The 13,781-nt window shown below is 40.5% G+C and overlaps 1 protein-coding gene across 1 annotated transcript in view; it reads left to right on the top strand.

Annotated features, from left to right (window-relative positions):
* PPP2R2D (protein phosphatase 2 regulatory subunit Bdelta) overlaps positions 1-13,422 on the top strand; it is a 20,020-nt gene extending 6,598 nt beyond the window's left edge. The window contains exons 2-9 of the mRNA XM_018553672.1: positions 446-509; positions 2,329-2,522; positions 5,166-5,278; positions 6,863-7,040; positions 9,157-9,321; positions 10,147-10,316; positions 10,415-10,506; positions 13,003-13,422. Of these exons, the coding sequence (XP_018409174.1) occupies positions 446-509; positions 2,329-2,522; positions 5,166-5,278; positions 6,863-7,040; positions 9,157-9,321; positions 10,147-10,316; positions 10,415-10,506; positions 13,003-13,282 (1,256 nt within the window). The 3' untranslated portion in view covers positions 13,283-13,422. The remainder of the gene's footprint in view (positions 1-445; positions 510-2,328; positions 2,523-5,165; positions 5,279-6,862; positions 7,041-9,156; positions 9,322-10,146; positions 10,317-10,414; positions 10,507-13,002) is intronic.
* Positions 13,423-13,781: the final 359 nt, after the last annotated feature.

The following is a 13,781-nucleotide window of genomic DNA, read 5'->3' as shown; positions in this document are numbered from 1 at the left end:
AAAAAAAAAAACCCAGGGGGGAGGGGAAGACTTTTTTTTTTTTTTTTTTTTGGCAGAAGAAACTTTGCATGTCTTCTGTCAAAAATCCCAGCCTCCCAGAAAATTATTTTACTAAGTTCCAGTTCCAAGTTGTAATTGGTCTTTGGATAACACCTAATAGCTACTTGCATGACAGCATTTTGTGTTTGGATAAAATGGTTGATGAAATAAATTAACAATCCACATTAGATTTTGGTTTACTGTAACTTCCATATCCAAACCAAGGCTTCTCTGTGTTTTTAAAAGGATATAAACCCGAACAATGAACATTGCTTATTTGCTTCCTTTTAGTCTTTTACGTTTACCATTGCTGTTGCATATCAACTATGGAAAGTTCACTTCTTCCTGTGACTGCAGAAGATTCAATCTTCAAACTGTTTAAAATAATGTTTCTGTTTTGTTTTAGCTGACATTATTTCAACTGTTGAGTTCAACCTTTCTGGAGACTTGTTTTTCCACCACGGAGCTGGTTTGATACTACCGATTGATACTACCTGTGGATCTGATATTGCATTCAGGCCATACATTTGGCAAGTTTTTAGTCAATTTCAATCAATCAGGAATCACAAACAATCTAAAGCTCTCTCCAGAAACAAGTGAGCAGGTGTCAAGTGATCAGTTTTTTCTTCTGCATTTGATTCTCTGTTCCATCAGAACCACCATTTTATGCCTTCAGTTGCTTTATTTGCACTTGATAGTCCTTGATAGACCAAGAACTCCTATGATTCTTCTGGGTGGAGATTAAGAAAGCTTACCCAATATTAATCTGCACTACCTCCTATGAAGGCAAGTGCTAAGAAAAATTAGAACTTCCTTCTACATCAGTGACTCAGTCTGTTAGAGAACACCTGTAACTTCCCATCAATGCTTGGGAAGAATTGATGTATGACCTGGTACGAAGTTGCACTGAAAATTGGGGTGTAGGCCTATTCCCACCCTCCTAATCTTAAATGGGTTAGTTTGTGGTTTTCCAAAAACTATGTAACCCCTAAACAAATAAATCCCTTTCATGGAGCTGTCTAGTAACCAAGTAACACAGTTGATGTATTTAGAGTATATAAAGCAGATTTAATAGAAAAATTACACAAAACATCAAATCACCTACTACAAGACATCTAAAATCATTTAAAAACGAAAAAACGACCTCCCCTGGACAACCCTATTAGAAGTAATGCTGGTGCTTTTCCATAAACCCCGTGTGAGCCAACAGGCTTTTCTCGGTCTCGGCTTAAAAATCACACAGATCTTATTACTGCTGTGATGCGGCAGTGTCCGAACAGACTTGGCTTGGTCCTGTCAAGCAGCAGAACTTCTTCCTTCACCCGGCAGCGTATGCATGATAGATCTCGGGTGTGCAGGGAGGCCTGAAAACACGCTAACCCTTAGGACCAAGCCAAGTCTGTTCGGACACTGCCGCATCACAGCAGTAATAAGATCTGTGTGATTTTTAAGCCGAGACCGAGAAAAGCCTGTTGGCTCACACTGCCTGAACCCACACTGTCTTCCCGTCCAGTGTGTCTTGGATATATCATCTCCGGGATTCTGCCCCGCTCCATCTCCCTGTGCGGCCGCACTTGCTGGGAAATTCCCTGATTGCTTCACGGATCCGGAACTGTTAGAATCCCGCGGGCCAGTGTCAGTACCAATGAACTGGGGGAGAGACGCTCAATGAGCCTTTGGATCCATTACGTGAGGATATTGTGGATTTACATATCAACACAAAGATATGTTTCATTGAAGCAGTTTTTCCACTATTAATACGGAACCACACAAGGACTGCTTCCCATCTGAGCCACACACAGAGTGAGTAATCTCTGATACAATTGTATCTACTTTTGAAACACAGCACTTGGGCCTGCATCAGTGACTATCTGCCACTTAGGTGGTTTATGGAAACAGCACCCGCATTACTTCTAATAGGGTTGTCCAGAGGAGGTCATTTTTTTCGTTTTTAAATGATTTTAGATGTCTTGTAGTAGGTGATTTGATGTTTTGTGTAATCTTTCTATTAAATCTGCTTTATATACTCTAAATACATCAACTGTGTTGGTTACTAGACAGCTCCATGAAAGGGATTTCTTTGTTTAGGGGTTACATAGTTTTTGAATTATCTTACTGAAACCCTGGAGACTAGTCTACATAAATATTATTTGTAGCGTAACTCCTTTTTCCCCTATTTTGTTCATAGTTTGTGGTTTTCCTCATTAACATAGACTGTATTTTTATAAACCAACTGTAAATATATAGAAGAAAAATAATTATCTGAATATTAAGTGACCAGTGTCTCATATCACATCTATTTTTTTTCCCCCGACAGAGTAAAAACCGCCCTCATTCTAGGGGTGAATACAATGTTTACAGCACCTTTCAGAGCCATGAACCTGAATTTGACTACTTAAAAAGTCTGGAAATTGAAGAAAAAATAAACAAAATTAGGTGGTTGCCACAGCAAAATGCTGCCCAATTTTTACTCTCCACTAATGGTAAGTAGATTACTTGAGTTTTAAAAAGGCTTGATGGTTTGAGTGGCAGTTTAAATCAGTCCTTTCCTGGCTGTGCCCCACTGACATGAGCCCCTGCAATTGTACTGTATCCTTGTCCTGTCTATTTATACAATTCCAAAGAAGTTTATAGTATCGGTGTGGTCACATTGCAACGCCAGATTCACCAGAACTGGTAAAAGGCACTTGAATGCTGGAGGTAACTTTTTAGTCTTATAAGCATGTCAAAATCAAGCTTGGCCTTGCCCCCTTCCACATTTGTGAGCTTTTTCTAAAGGCCTCGTGTCTCTTTGACTGCCAAGGACATGTCCTACTCTTGCCAATCAAAGGGTTAAAACAAGCTATTGCAGCCGTGAGCTTGTTGTAGAATCTATCTGCAGGCGCCACTCTTTGCTCTAGAAGTAATTAGAGTGGCTGTAAAGCTGCCCAATCACTTTTTTGGGCTGCGGAATTAGCCCATGATTGGTTGGTTTGTCGCACAAAAATAAAAAACCAATAGCGCCGGAGATGACCACTCCACTGAAGAGGTAAAATTGCAGATTCTACAGTTCGCTGCCCCACATCAGTCAGGGAGACTGTGATATCTAAGGAAAAACAAGGGGTGCCTTCCCTAGTGTAGTTACATTTTTATTAGCAAGATGGCAAAAGTAGGATAATACTCACTAAAAAGTGGATGACAATGAGCCTTCAAAATCAAAGGTTGATCCACATTTTAGCAAAACACAGCATGTGAGAGCTGCACAGATAGTGTTCCTGTGTGCCAGCACAGTATGCCTAAGTTGACGTGTTTCCGGGGCCACGCCCCCCTTCCTCAGAACCTTCTCCTTTTGACAGTTATACAGGTAAGTAAAAAAAAAAGTAAACACACACATGAGCGCATATACCAAAAAAATATGTTCACTTAGGACTCATGTACGTACATAGACGCCAATCGGCTAACACATTGGGTACCATCACGTATGCAGCCGTGTAAAGGAATAATTCAACGGCTATAATTTATATATAATTGAAGGTTAAGGATGGTTTTACGTCATTTTCAGGCCTAAAATGCGGAATATAACATGGGTGCAAAAATTGAAAAAAGGGCCTCAGTCATGAAGGGGTTAAGATGTTTCAAGCATCAGCTATGTACATTATTGGGTATCCTAGTTTGTTGCCATTTTGCAGATGCAAGCTATTTTGAGGTTTCACATATTTTGGTAACCTATTTACTCAACACAGACTTGTCTATCCTATTTTACAAAAAGGAGTCTGAGTGTGCACTAAAATTCATTTTAATGTTGGTTTTTTTGGGGGGGAGGTTATTGAGAATAGTTTTCATAAAAGTGAAATTTGAAATAGTTACAACTATTTTATTTGACAGGTCCACTGCGTTTGGAAAATAGTTTTGGGCAGAAACGTGCATTTTAACGTGTGCGAACAAATATAAAAAAATTGGTCTGGCTACAAAAGGGTTAATGTGATGGGCAGTTCCTTTTGACCAATAGGGAAGGTCAGGGCCAAGCTGAGCAGAGGATGGTTTACCTCAGTGTATCTCATTTTATCATATGCTCAGATTACATTTTTATATGTTGCTGATAGTAAATGAAGTTGCATGTGATCTGAGACCAAGCTCGGACAACCCATGTAAAGCTAGACATTGTTGTACTTTTGTGGTAAGGTTAGTGTAGTCATGTGCCAGACATTTGGAACCCTTGGTATGGATGGGGAGCTGGCATAATTTGCTGAATATACAATATCTCATGATCTTTGTTTTCTTTTGATCGGGGAATCGTTAAAGGGTGTATTTAAGATGCCTAACTGCTTGATGAATAGTGTGGGTGATTTACAATTTTAATTTCCCACCTTTTTATATTTATTATATATGTGTTTACAGTTTAGCAGGTTCATGTAAGTGAGAGGTGTGCTTCAAACGCCCTGATCACATGTTCACATTAATGCATATGAAGACTTTCATGCAGTAACCCTGCTGCAATTTTAGCATGTTGCACTTATGCCATACCCCTTGCTTAAAGTGACATTAAACCCTCAGATTTTGTAACCTAAACCAATACTGTAATGTGTGCCTTACTGTAATCCATGGTAGTTTCCCTTCTCTTTGCTGCTCTTCCTTTTAAATCTGTATCTGTTCTCATGCTGGGCAGAACTTCTGTTTTGCAGCAGACTGCCTTGTCTCTGGAATGGATACATGGTGTCTGTGTGTAGGTTTGCAACCTGAGCCAGCACTACAGGAAGAGGCACTCAGCTGCAAAGGGAAGTTCTCCCCAAGCATGAGACGACATGAGGATTTAAAAGGAAGAGCAGCAAAGAGGACGGAAATTACCATGGATTACAGTAAGGCACACATTACAGTATTTTATGTTAAACAATCTGAGGGTTTAATGTCACTTTAATCATTGTGTAAAATCTGTTTCAAAGAGTGGTTGCTTTGAGCTGGAGTTGAACATGTGCCCCAGTTGTCAGTGAGATGAAGAGATTGCTATAGAGAAATTTCAGGTCAGGTTCCTGCTTTATGCAGCTCCTTGTTGCCCATCTTAACATTTGATTTGCTTTTTTTTCTCCAATCTGCACAACTGTTTATATATAATAAAAAAAGAAACTTTTCAGCGTGTTTTTATTTCCCAGACAAAACAATAAAGTTGTGGAAAATAAGTGAACGCGATAAAAGAGTGGAAGGCTACAACTTGAAGGATGACGATGGCAGGCTACGAGATCCATTTAGAATCACCTCTTTACGGGTATGGATCAGTTGGCTTACATGTGAAAGTTGAAGTATGCAGAACATCTTTTGTTTGCCTGTACAGCCAAAATACAATCTAAATATGTATATAAGGGAGGTAAATGTGCTGTGGCACAACAGTCATTTGCTCCTGTACCCACAGTCCTATCAGGACTTTGATGCGAATGGGAAAAGGAACTGTTGTAGTAGAGAAAAAATACTAATTTGTGAGAATTAAACGCAGCTCCAAGACTTGCACAACAATCCACAGGCAGCTTCTGCTATCCTCCCTTCACATCTATGTTTTAAAAAAAAAAAAATGTCCCAAATATCTTATCGTGCTCATAGAAGCGATCATGCAGTCAACACTACATTTTGTTCTCTGGTCGGAAGCATAATTATTCACCACATGTAGTCCGTAGGACTACAGGAGGCGTGTCTATGACCCCCAGATGAAGTTGGATGACACTGATCATCATCCAACAGGCGATTGCATGGCAAGAGCTGAGGAATTGGCCGTTGTAACCTGTGTAGCCGCATAAACAAGCTACGTATTACAGTGGGGTACTCCTTTCAAACTGGGGAATAATGTGAGAATTATTTAAGCTTTTAAGGCTGAATTCGGATAAGTGGCTACGCTGCAATGCACAGCTGCTGGTGTATGTTAGCAGTCATAGTGCCGATTCACCTATCCCAGCACATCCCACTGTTGTGTAACCTGAGCCCGTCCGTTACAAGGCAAATATCCTCCAGTGCATTTGGTGTGAATCCAGCCTTAGGATTTGCAGTTTCTACATTTTATACAAATGGAACCCAGAAGGTTATGGTGGGGAGGGTCTAATGGAACCAAAGAGCCCTTTACTGAACCAGTTTGTAGCACAGTAGTACTTTCTAAAGCTGGCCATACACCTATAGATTATCTGCAGTTTTTCTGTGGTCCGATGAAAAAAGTGCAACAGATTCCTCCATCTACGCTAAACTGCGTGGTTGGAGGAATCTCCCACTGGGCCAAGCTTCAGTATTTTTCTAGTCAGCCTCAGTGGCTCTCAAAATACATGAACAATGCCGGCATCCAATTAGATTGTTCAGGTATTTAGAGAGCCAGCAAGACCGACTAGCAAGATACTGAAGCTTGGCCCAGTGGGAGATTCCTCCATCTACCTAGTTTAGCGTAGATGGAGGAATCTGTTGCACTTTTTCCAAGTCTCAGTCCATCACATATCCCATAAATATAAGGGGACTTGTCCTCATTTCAAGGAAGTGGCAAACTTTATGCAGAAAGGTGATCTATATGTTTTGGAAAGTGAATTTGGTATTTGGAAGAAAGTTATTGTGTGATGAAAGTGTCTTGGGGAATTGACCTTATAGTAGGATATAGCATTTCCTGGTTTTAGATTATCTGCAGGGAATTTATCAAACTGGGGCAGACAGTATCTGGCGAAGTTGCCCATAGAAACCAATCGGCTTCTCTCTTCAGTTCATTTAAGTTTTGAAAATTAAACATGGAAGCTGATTGGTTGCAATGCACAGCTGCTCCACTTTTTCTCTGCTTCAGTTTTGATGAATTCCCCTGGTTTATTTTTTTTCAATTTTTATTTTGCAGGTGCCAATATTGAAACCTATGGACCTAATGGTTGAAGCAAGTCCACGAAGGATATTTGCAAATGCACATACATATCACATAAACTCTATTTCAGTAAATAGTGATCATCAAACATACCTTTCAGCAGATGACTTGAGAATTAATTTATGGCATTTAGAAATCACAGATAGAAGTTTTAGTATCCTTTTTCTGGTGACGTGTGTAATTGCCTATCCTAGGGGCATACTTTTTTGGGGGGGGTTATTAAAGCAGGTATATTTTGGAAAAAGCATTATCTGTTGCCTTTGTAAATTGCGCTGGCAGATTCCTTTCCTCGATCATCTGGGTATTATTGAAAATAACAAACCGAGGAGGAAGATTGTGAGAAGATTTATTACAGTAAAAAGCACATACATTGGGGAGAATCTTCATACTGGGGCGGACAGAATCTGGAGCAATTGCCCATAGTAACCAATCAGCTTCTCTCCCCAGTTTGTTCAGTTAAGCTTTGAAAATGAAAGGGAGAAGCTGATTGGTTGCCATGAACAGCCGCTCCATGTTGTGTATGTTCCAGTTTGGGTTAATTTCCCTAATTGGGTCCCTAACGTTTTGATGGGCTTTGCACCAAAAAGTGCTTAATTTGGGGTTTTGGTTACCAAAAATGAACTTATACAATGTTGTGTAAGTTATGCAACTGTAGAGAAATGTTATAATGGTTTAGTACACATTTTATGATGGGGATAAACCTATATTCTGGTATCTGGTGGAGAGTTGGGCTCATTTTCACGCTTTCAGGTTTCATGAGCATAATAGCTCAAGCTGGCCATACACCTATAGATTATCTGCAGATTTTCTATGGACAGATAGAAAAAGTCTAACAGATTCCTCCATCTACGCTAAACTGTGTGGATGGAGGAATCTCTCACTGGGTAAACAAGATTGTTCAGGTATTTTGGGAGCCAATGGGGCTGACTAGCGAGATACTGAAGCTTGGCCCAGTGGGAGATTCCTCCATCCACACAGATTAGCGTAGATGGAGGAATCTGTTACACTTTTTCCATCTGAATATAGATAATCTGTAGGTGTATGGCCAGCTTTAGATTTACACACGGCTGGAGGAGTCAAACCAAACCAATTTTAAGCAGACTGCAGTGCTCGGAGGAAACTGCTACCGTGTGCTTGGAGTGCTTTGTCATGATTGTAAAAATATGACAGATGGCTCTTTAAATTGTAACACTAGCCCGTGAGTAGTGCAGTGAATATCACAAAAATGCCAGCCAAAATATATGAAACCTTTGGCAGGTAAAACCGCATGTTTGTATTTCACCTGATCAATCGATCCTAGATTTTGTTCAGGGTCTTATTCGGCTGGCCCATACACCACAGCACCCTGTCACTCATAATGGTTGTTCATCAGCAGATCTCCATTACAGTGATATGGTACTGCATGCAAGGTATTCTGGGTACAAATTAAAACCATGGGTGTTTAATTCTTTGATTGCTATGATGTATTACAGATGTTACCACGTGTATGAGAGGCACAGACAGGAGGATATGTGTAACACAACCTTGCCAGTTAGGGGTTGAAGTCTTCTAGTAATTAGTGTGACTATTTTTCTTAAACTGCTTCCATTTATATTGCCGGGATTACCTAGTCCTGCTGGTTTATAGATCCAACCTTCATCTCTTCACAAAGGACTTAGGACTCGTGCACACAGCCATTTCATTTTATGTAAGATCTTGCTGGCAGCAATTTCCTATGTAAAATCTTGTTCCACACATTGTGCACATAATAACGTCTGTGCTAATGTTTTACATGCATACTGCATATAGCAAAGATGTGCCCGTTTGGTTGCTAGGTGGCCCGAGCTGCCAGCGTTCTAGCAACAGAGCACAGTAGGGAGCTGCAGCAGCCTACATCCTAGCAACAGATGCTGCTCTTGTCACCTAGCACAAATGTTTACATGCATCCAGTATAAGATACAGTCCATATGCAGGGCTCTGGATGCAGATTTTTGTTAAATTATTTTACAGATCTGAGCGCAGCGCAAGTTTACTTATCTTTGCACAGCTGAGTGCATGGGCCCATAGAAAACAATACACCTCCTGTATTGAGAAAAATACTTTTTATGGCCGTGTGCATGATGTGGTTTGCAGAGCATTGTTTGGCACATTTCTAGCTGTAGATTTGATTTAGACCCATCATGTTCTTTGATAAATATGTTTGGTGCAAATTTTGGATCCATTTCCTGCATGTGGCACATTGAGAGACTCTTCACTGAGACGTTGAAAATTGTCCTTAACCCTGTTTGCAGACATTGTAGATATTAAGCCTGCTAACATGGAGGAATTGACAGAAGTCATCACGGCTGCTGAGTTCCATCCTCATCAATGTAACGTGTTTGTCTACAGCAGTAGCAAAGGAACAATTAGACTCTGTGACATGCGGGATTCGGCACTCTGCGATAGACATTCGAAATGTAAGATACGCCCCTTCCTTCTATAGAGAACATTTTGCAGCTTGTCCAGACAAGCTCCTGGCACTTCACAAAACACGATGCTAATAAACTATTGGGAAAGTTCCATTTACTTTGATGGTAGTAAAATATAGCTGATTACTTTCATCACCATTTCAGGCATGTAGTGAAAGTAAGTCATTCTGAAAAAGTGCTCCTTACCAGGCCTGCGTGGAGGCAAGACTCTGGCTCCTGTAGACTCTTGCTCCATATTCAGGGTGTAACATGGAAACCGTTCAGAAAGTTAAACTAAGCCTTTCAATTTATTAACTGCTTGCCATGCGCCTGTTGTAATTAAATGGCTGGGTGGATGTTTTTAAACATCTGTTCCCGCTCGTGTGGGAGACTTTGAACGTTTTTTGTTTTTTTACAGACGTCAATGACTAGCGTACAAATGTTCAGGCAGTTATAGATTCACTGGGGAAGTGTATGCCCTAGGCTCTTTCCCAGACTCTGCTGTCCACCGGGCGGGCCCAGAATCTGCACAGTAGGTCTGTCTACATTTGATGAGCGGGAGATCAGCACACTTCCAGCGGCTGAGCTCCCCTTCAATCACTGAAAGTGGAAGCAACGTGCATTACATTGCTTCCGGTTTCAGTGTGTCATTTCTTTGGTTGCTGTAGCCGGAGAAAAAAGCTGGTGAAGCACAATCTGAGCTTTATTGACTACTTTGAGGTCCCTAGGTGTGACAGAGGTCTCATAGACCCCTGATATCTCCATTTAAGATGACCTGTCACTGTATCTGTGCTATCGCATAGGGGCTTGTCGCATATAATTTTTTTTCTCCAGTTTTTGAAGAGCCTGAAGATCCCAGCAGCAGATCGTTTTTCTCTGAAATCATCTCTTCAATATCAGATGTCAAGTTTAGTCATAGTGGCCGCTACATGATGACCAGAGATTACCTGTCTGTCAAAGTCTGGGATCTCAACATGGAGAGCAGGCCGGTAGAAACATATCAGGTTAGTATGTGATCTATGTACCTTTTTTATGTTCTGAGTTTTGTACCCATTTGATTCAATGTTTTTAACCAAACTCTTCTGCTATGAACATTGCACAGGTTCATGAATATCTTCGAAGTAAGCTTTGTTCCCTTTATGAAAACGACTGCATCTTTGACAAATTTGAGTGCTGCTGGAATGGATCTGACAGGTGAGAGACCAAGTGACCAAAATGATTTCTAGCTTAAAGGGAAACTGTAATGGTTTTAGATCAATTATATTCTGGTGGTTTTTTTTAATTTTGGATCGCTTCTGTTGTAAAGCCGACAGTCGGCTCTACAAGTTTAAACAGAGTCCCGGCGGCAAAAGTCGCCGGGAGTCTGTTTAAACAGCCCCGATGCTGGCGACGTACACTGTACGTCGTCAGTCACGAAGGGGTTAATTACTAGGTTGTCTACTGTGTGTGGTGATTTGTGTTTTTTGTTTTTACTATGCATAGAATATGACAAATCTTTTCTCAAAGTTGTGCTTTAATATCAATTAAAGACCAATCCAATAAGTCAATTTAGGGTGGGGGGTGGGGTTCTGGGAAACATGACTATTTTATATATTACGCTCTAAATATAGGTGAAGCATTCTTTCAAGGCGAGAATATAGTTATGTACAGAAGCAATATACCTTTTAATTGTAAACCTGATGGATGCTGAGCTGGTGTGAAATCTTAGCTCTTCTATGTTCCATGTGTGAAGCACAAACAAATTGAATACAGATTTTAAAAGCATTAAATGGCAGATGTGACTATCCAGAGACTTGCTTGTCTTCACGTCTGGAGACTGAGCCTTTTAGACCTCGCACAGCTATGTGCACCCATGTCATCTGCTTTCCTTTAGCTGTAAACAGGTGATTTGGCTTTGCTGGGCCGTTTCCTGTACAGTTCCTGGAGCACATCTGCCATTGTACACAAGCACTTGGAGTCGATGCCAAATTCTCTATTGCAGCACTTTTTTAAGTGAACAGGGAAGACGCGTGCATGAGACTTACAAGATGTGAGGCTATAAATGTTGTCCAAATATTTTATATAATGCTCATTTGTACAATTTGTTTTATTGTTCCAGTAAACCTGCAAACTGATATTGTAGTGTCATTGCTGCATGCACTGACTGTACTTTTCTAGGCTACATGGCCCTTTAATGCCTTGGGCTATAGCAGTATGTAAATGCTGTTACATCTACTGATATAGATATAGATAATAATAAAAAAAATAGAATATATATATCTATATACACAGTATTCATTTTTTTTTCTCCATCTATTAAATCTTTATTTTTTCATCTATTGCCATACACTAAAAGGCTTTATTTACAGGGATGTTCAGAGGCGTACATTGTGCACATCTGGGGAAGAAACCTGCAGCCGGGAGGGACAGCTGTTGTGTGCAGCCACCTGTACAACACAATGACAGGATGTGACTGCACTCTGATTAAATGGTCCAGTACAGATGTTTAAGTTTGGATCAGCGTTTAGCAGGGTGCCGCCACATTCTGTCATTTAAGCTGTACAGGTGGCTGCACACAACAGCTGTCCCTCCTGGGCGCAGGTTCCTGTACAGATGTGCACGATGTACGGCTCTGAACATGGTGTAAATGAGATCTTACTAGATTCTTGTGTAGGAAAAAAAGTTTGTATTTGCAGAAGTTCTTCATTGATGATAAATGCAGTGTAAATATATGAGGGGAATTTATCAAAACTGGGGAATCCGGAGCAGTTGTGCAGCATGGCAACCAATCGGCTTCTATCTTTCAATTTCAAAGCTTAACTGACCAAACTGAAGAGAAGCTGATTGGATACTGTCTGATCCAATTTTTTATGAATTTCCCCCATAGAATCTAAAATCAGGACTGCTTCAGATTCTGTGTGCTTCAGTTTTGATTCTCCGCAGTATGCTTTTCACTTAAATGGTTACCTTTTTTAAACAGGTTTTTTTCCAGTATCTTCAATGTGGCCTCTATCGGTCTCCCTTTGCTTTTTAAAGGGGGAGGAGGAGAGAATATCCAAATATAGTTCCTGGCCTTGTGGGGGGTTTTATGTGGTGTGTAAACCTTGTAAGCACATTTCCCCTCCAGTTTGTGTACAGATCCTTTCTAAGCATGTGTGTAATCACCATAGGAAGCCATGCCTCTAGCCCAGCAGCAAGAGGTATAGGCTGGAGGGACTTGTCGCATGTCTGCATTTTACCTGCAAATTATTTTGCAACGAGGGGGAGTTTTATGTAAAAACGTGTAATAACAAGGGTGGTGGGGTTGGTGCAGATGGGAATCTTGCATATTTAATGTCGTGTCGTTTCTGCTTCGTCATCTGGCATAAAGGAGCAATGGAGGGAAGCTCGTGTGAATGACATGTTGTAGGACAATTTGCATTATGTTTTGTGTTTGTAGCGGCCCTGCATATTAAAGTTTTTTTTTTTCATACTTGAGAAAATAGTTGTAAAAACGTATCGAAGGGAATTTATCAAAACTGGAGCAGACTAAATCTGGAGCAGCTGTGCACGGCAACCAATCAGTTTCTTTCTTTTGCAAATTGTATTTCATCAAACTGGAGAGAGAGAAGCTGATTGGTTGTCATGCACAGCTGCTCCAGAGTTTGATGAACCCCCCCCCATTGCATGCTGCTTTCTTGTCATTTTAAGGATTTCTTCAATATTTTTCAGTGCAATCATGACGGGCTCGTACAACAACTTCTTCAGAATGTTTGACAGAAACACACGGCGGGATATCACCTTGGAGGCCTCTAGGGAGAGCAGCAAACCACGTGCCATTCTAAAGCCAAGGAAAGTGTGTACGGGTGGTAAGAGGAAGAAAGACGAAATCAACGTCGACAGCCTAGACTTCAACAAAAAGATTCTGCACACTGCATGGCACCCTAAAGAGAATATTATTGCTGTTGCTGCCACCAACAATTTGTATATATTTCAGGACAAAGTTAATTAAAGATGGTATTTTCTTTTTCCTTTTTTTTTTTTTCCCCCCTTCTCCATAATTGTGAGGGCAAAGTCTTGTTCTTGCATAGTTAAACCTAGTTGTTTTTCTGTAAGAGATCAGACCATGTTGTCCTAACAGTAAAAAAAAAAGAAATGGATGCGCTTCCCTTTGTAGAAAATGAATTAAAAACAAATTAGCAGAAAGCTGACCTGGATTTCATTTCATGATAATGCTCTGTCCAGTAAGGAGGAAGCCACGGCCACCTAGTGTCCATATCCCAGAGGGCAAGCCCACTAGAAGCAAAACTCTGAGGTCAGTACTGATACCTTTTTTTTTTTTTCACTGTCATAGACCAATAACATTAGCTGGAAGGAATCCTCGTATTTAAATGTAATAGTTTCAAGTTCCCACTCTTCTGTAATTGTTGGACTTTGGCCTTAATTCAGGACTGAGCTACAGTGTTTGTTTTTTTTCTTTTGGGTTATTACTCTTTTTGTTGTACTTACCT

The sequence above is a fragment of the Nanorana parkeri genome, unplaced genomic scaffold (assembly GCF_000935625.1).
Source record: "Nanorana parkeri isolate BGI_ZX_2015 unplaced genomic scaffold, ASM93562v1 scaffold127, whole genome shotgun sequence".
Taxonomy (NCBI): domain Eukaryota; kingdom Metazoa; phylum Chordata; class Amphibia; order Anura; family Dicroglossidae; genus Nanorana; species Nanorana parkeri.
Note: the sequence above shows the minus strand (reverse complement) of the source record. Positions and strands in the feature narration are given on the sequence as shown.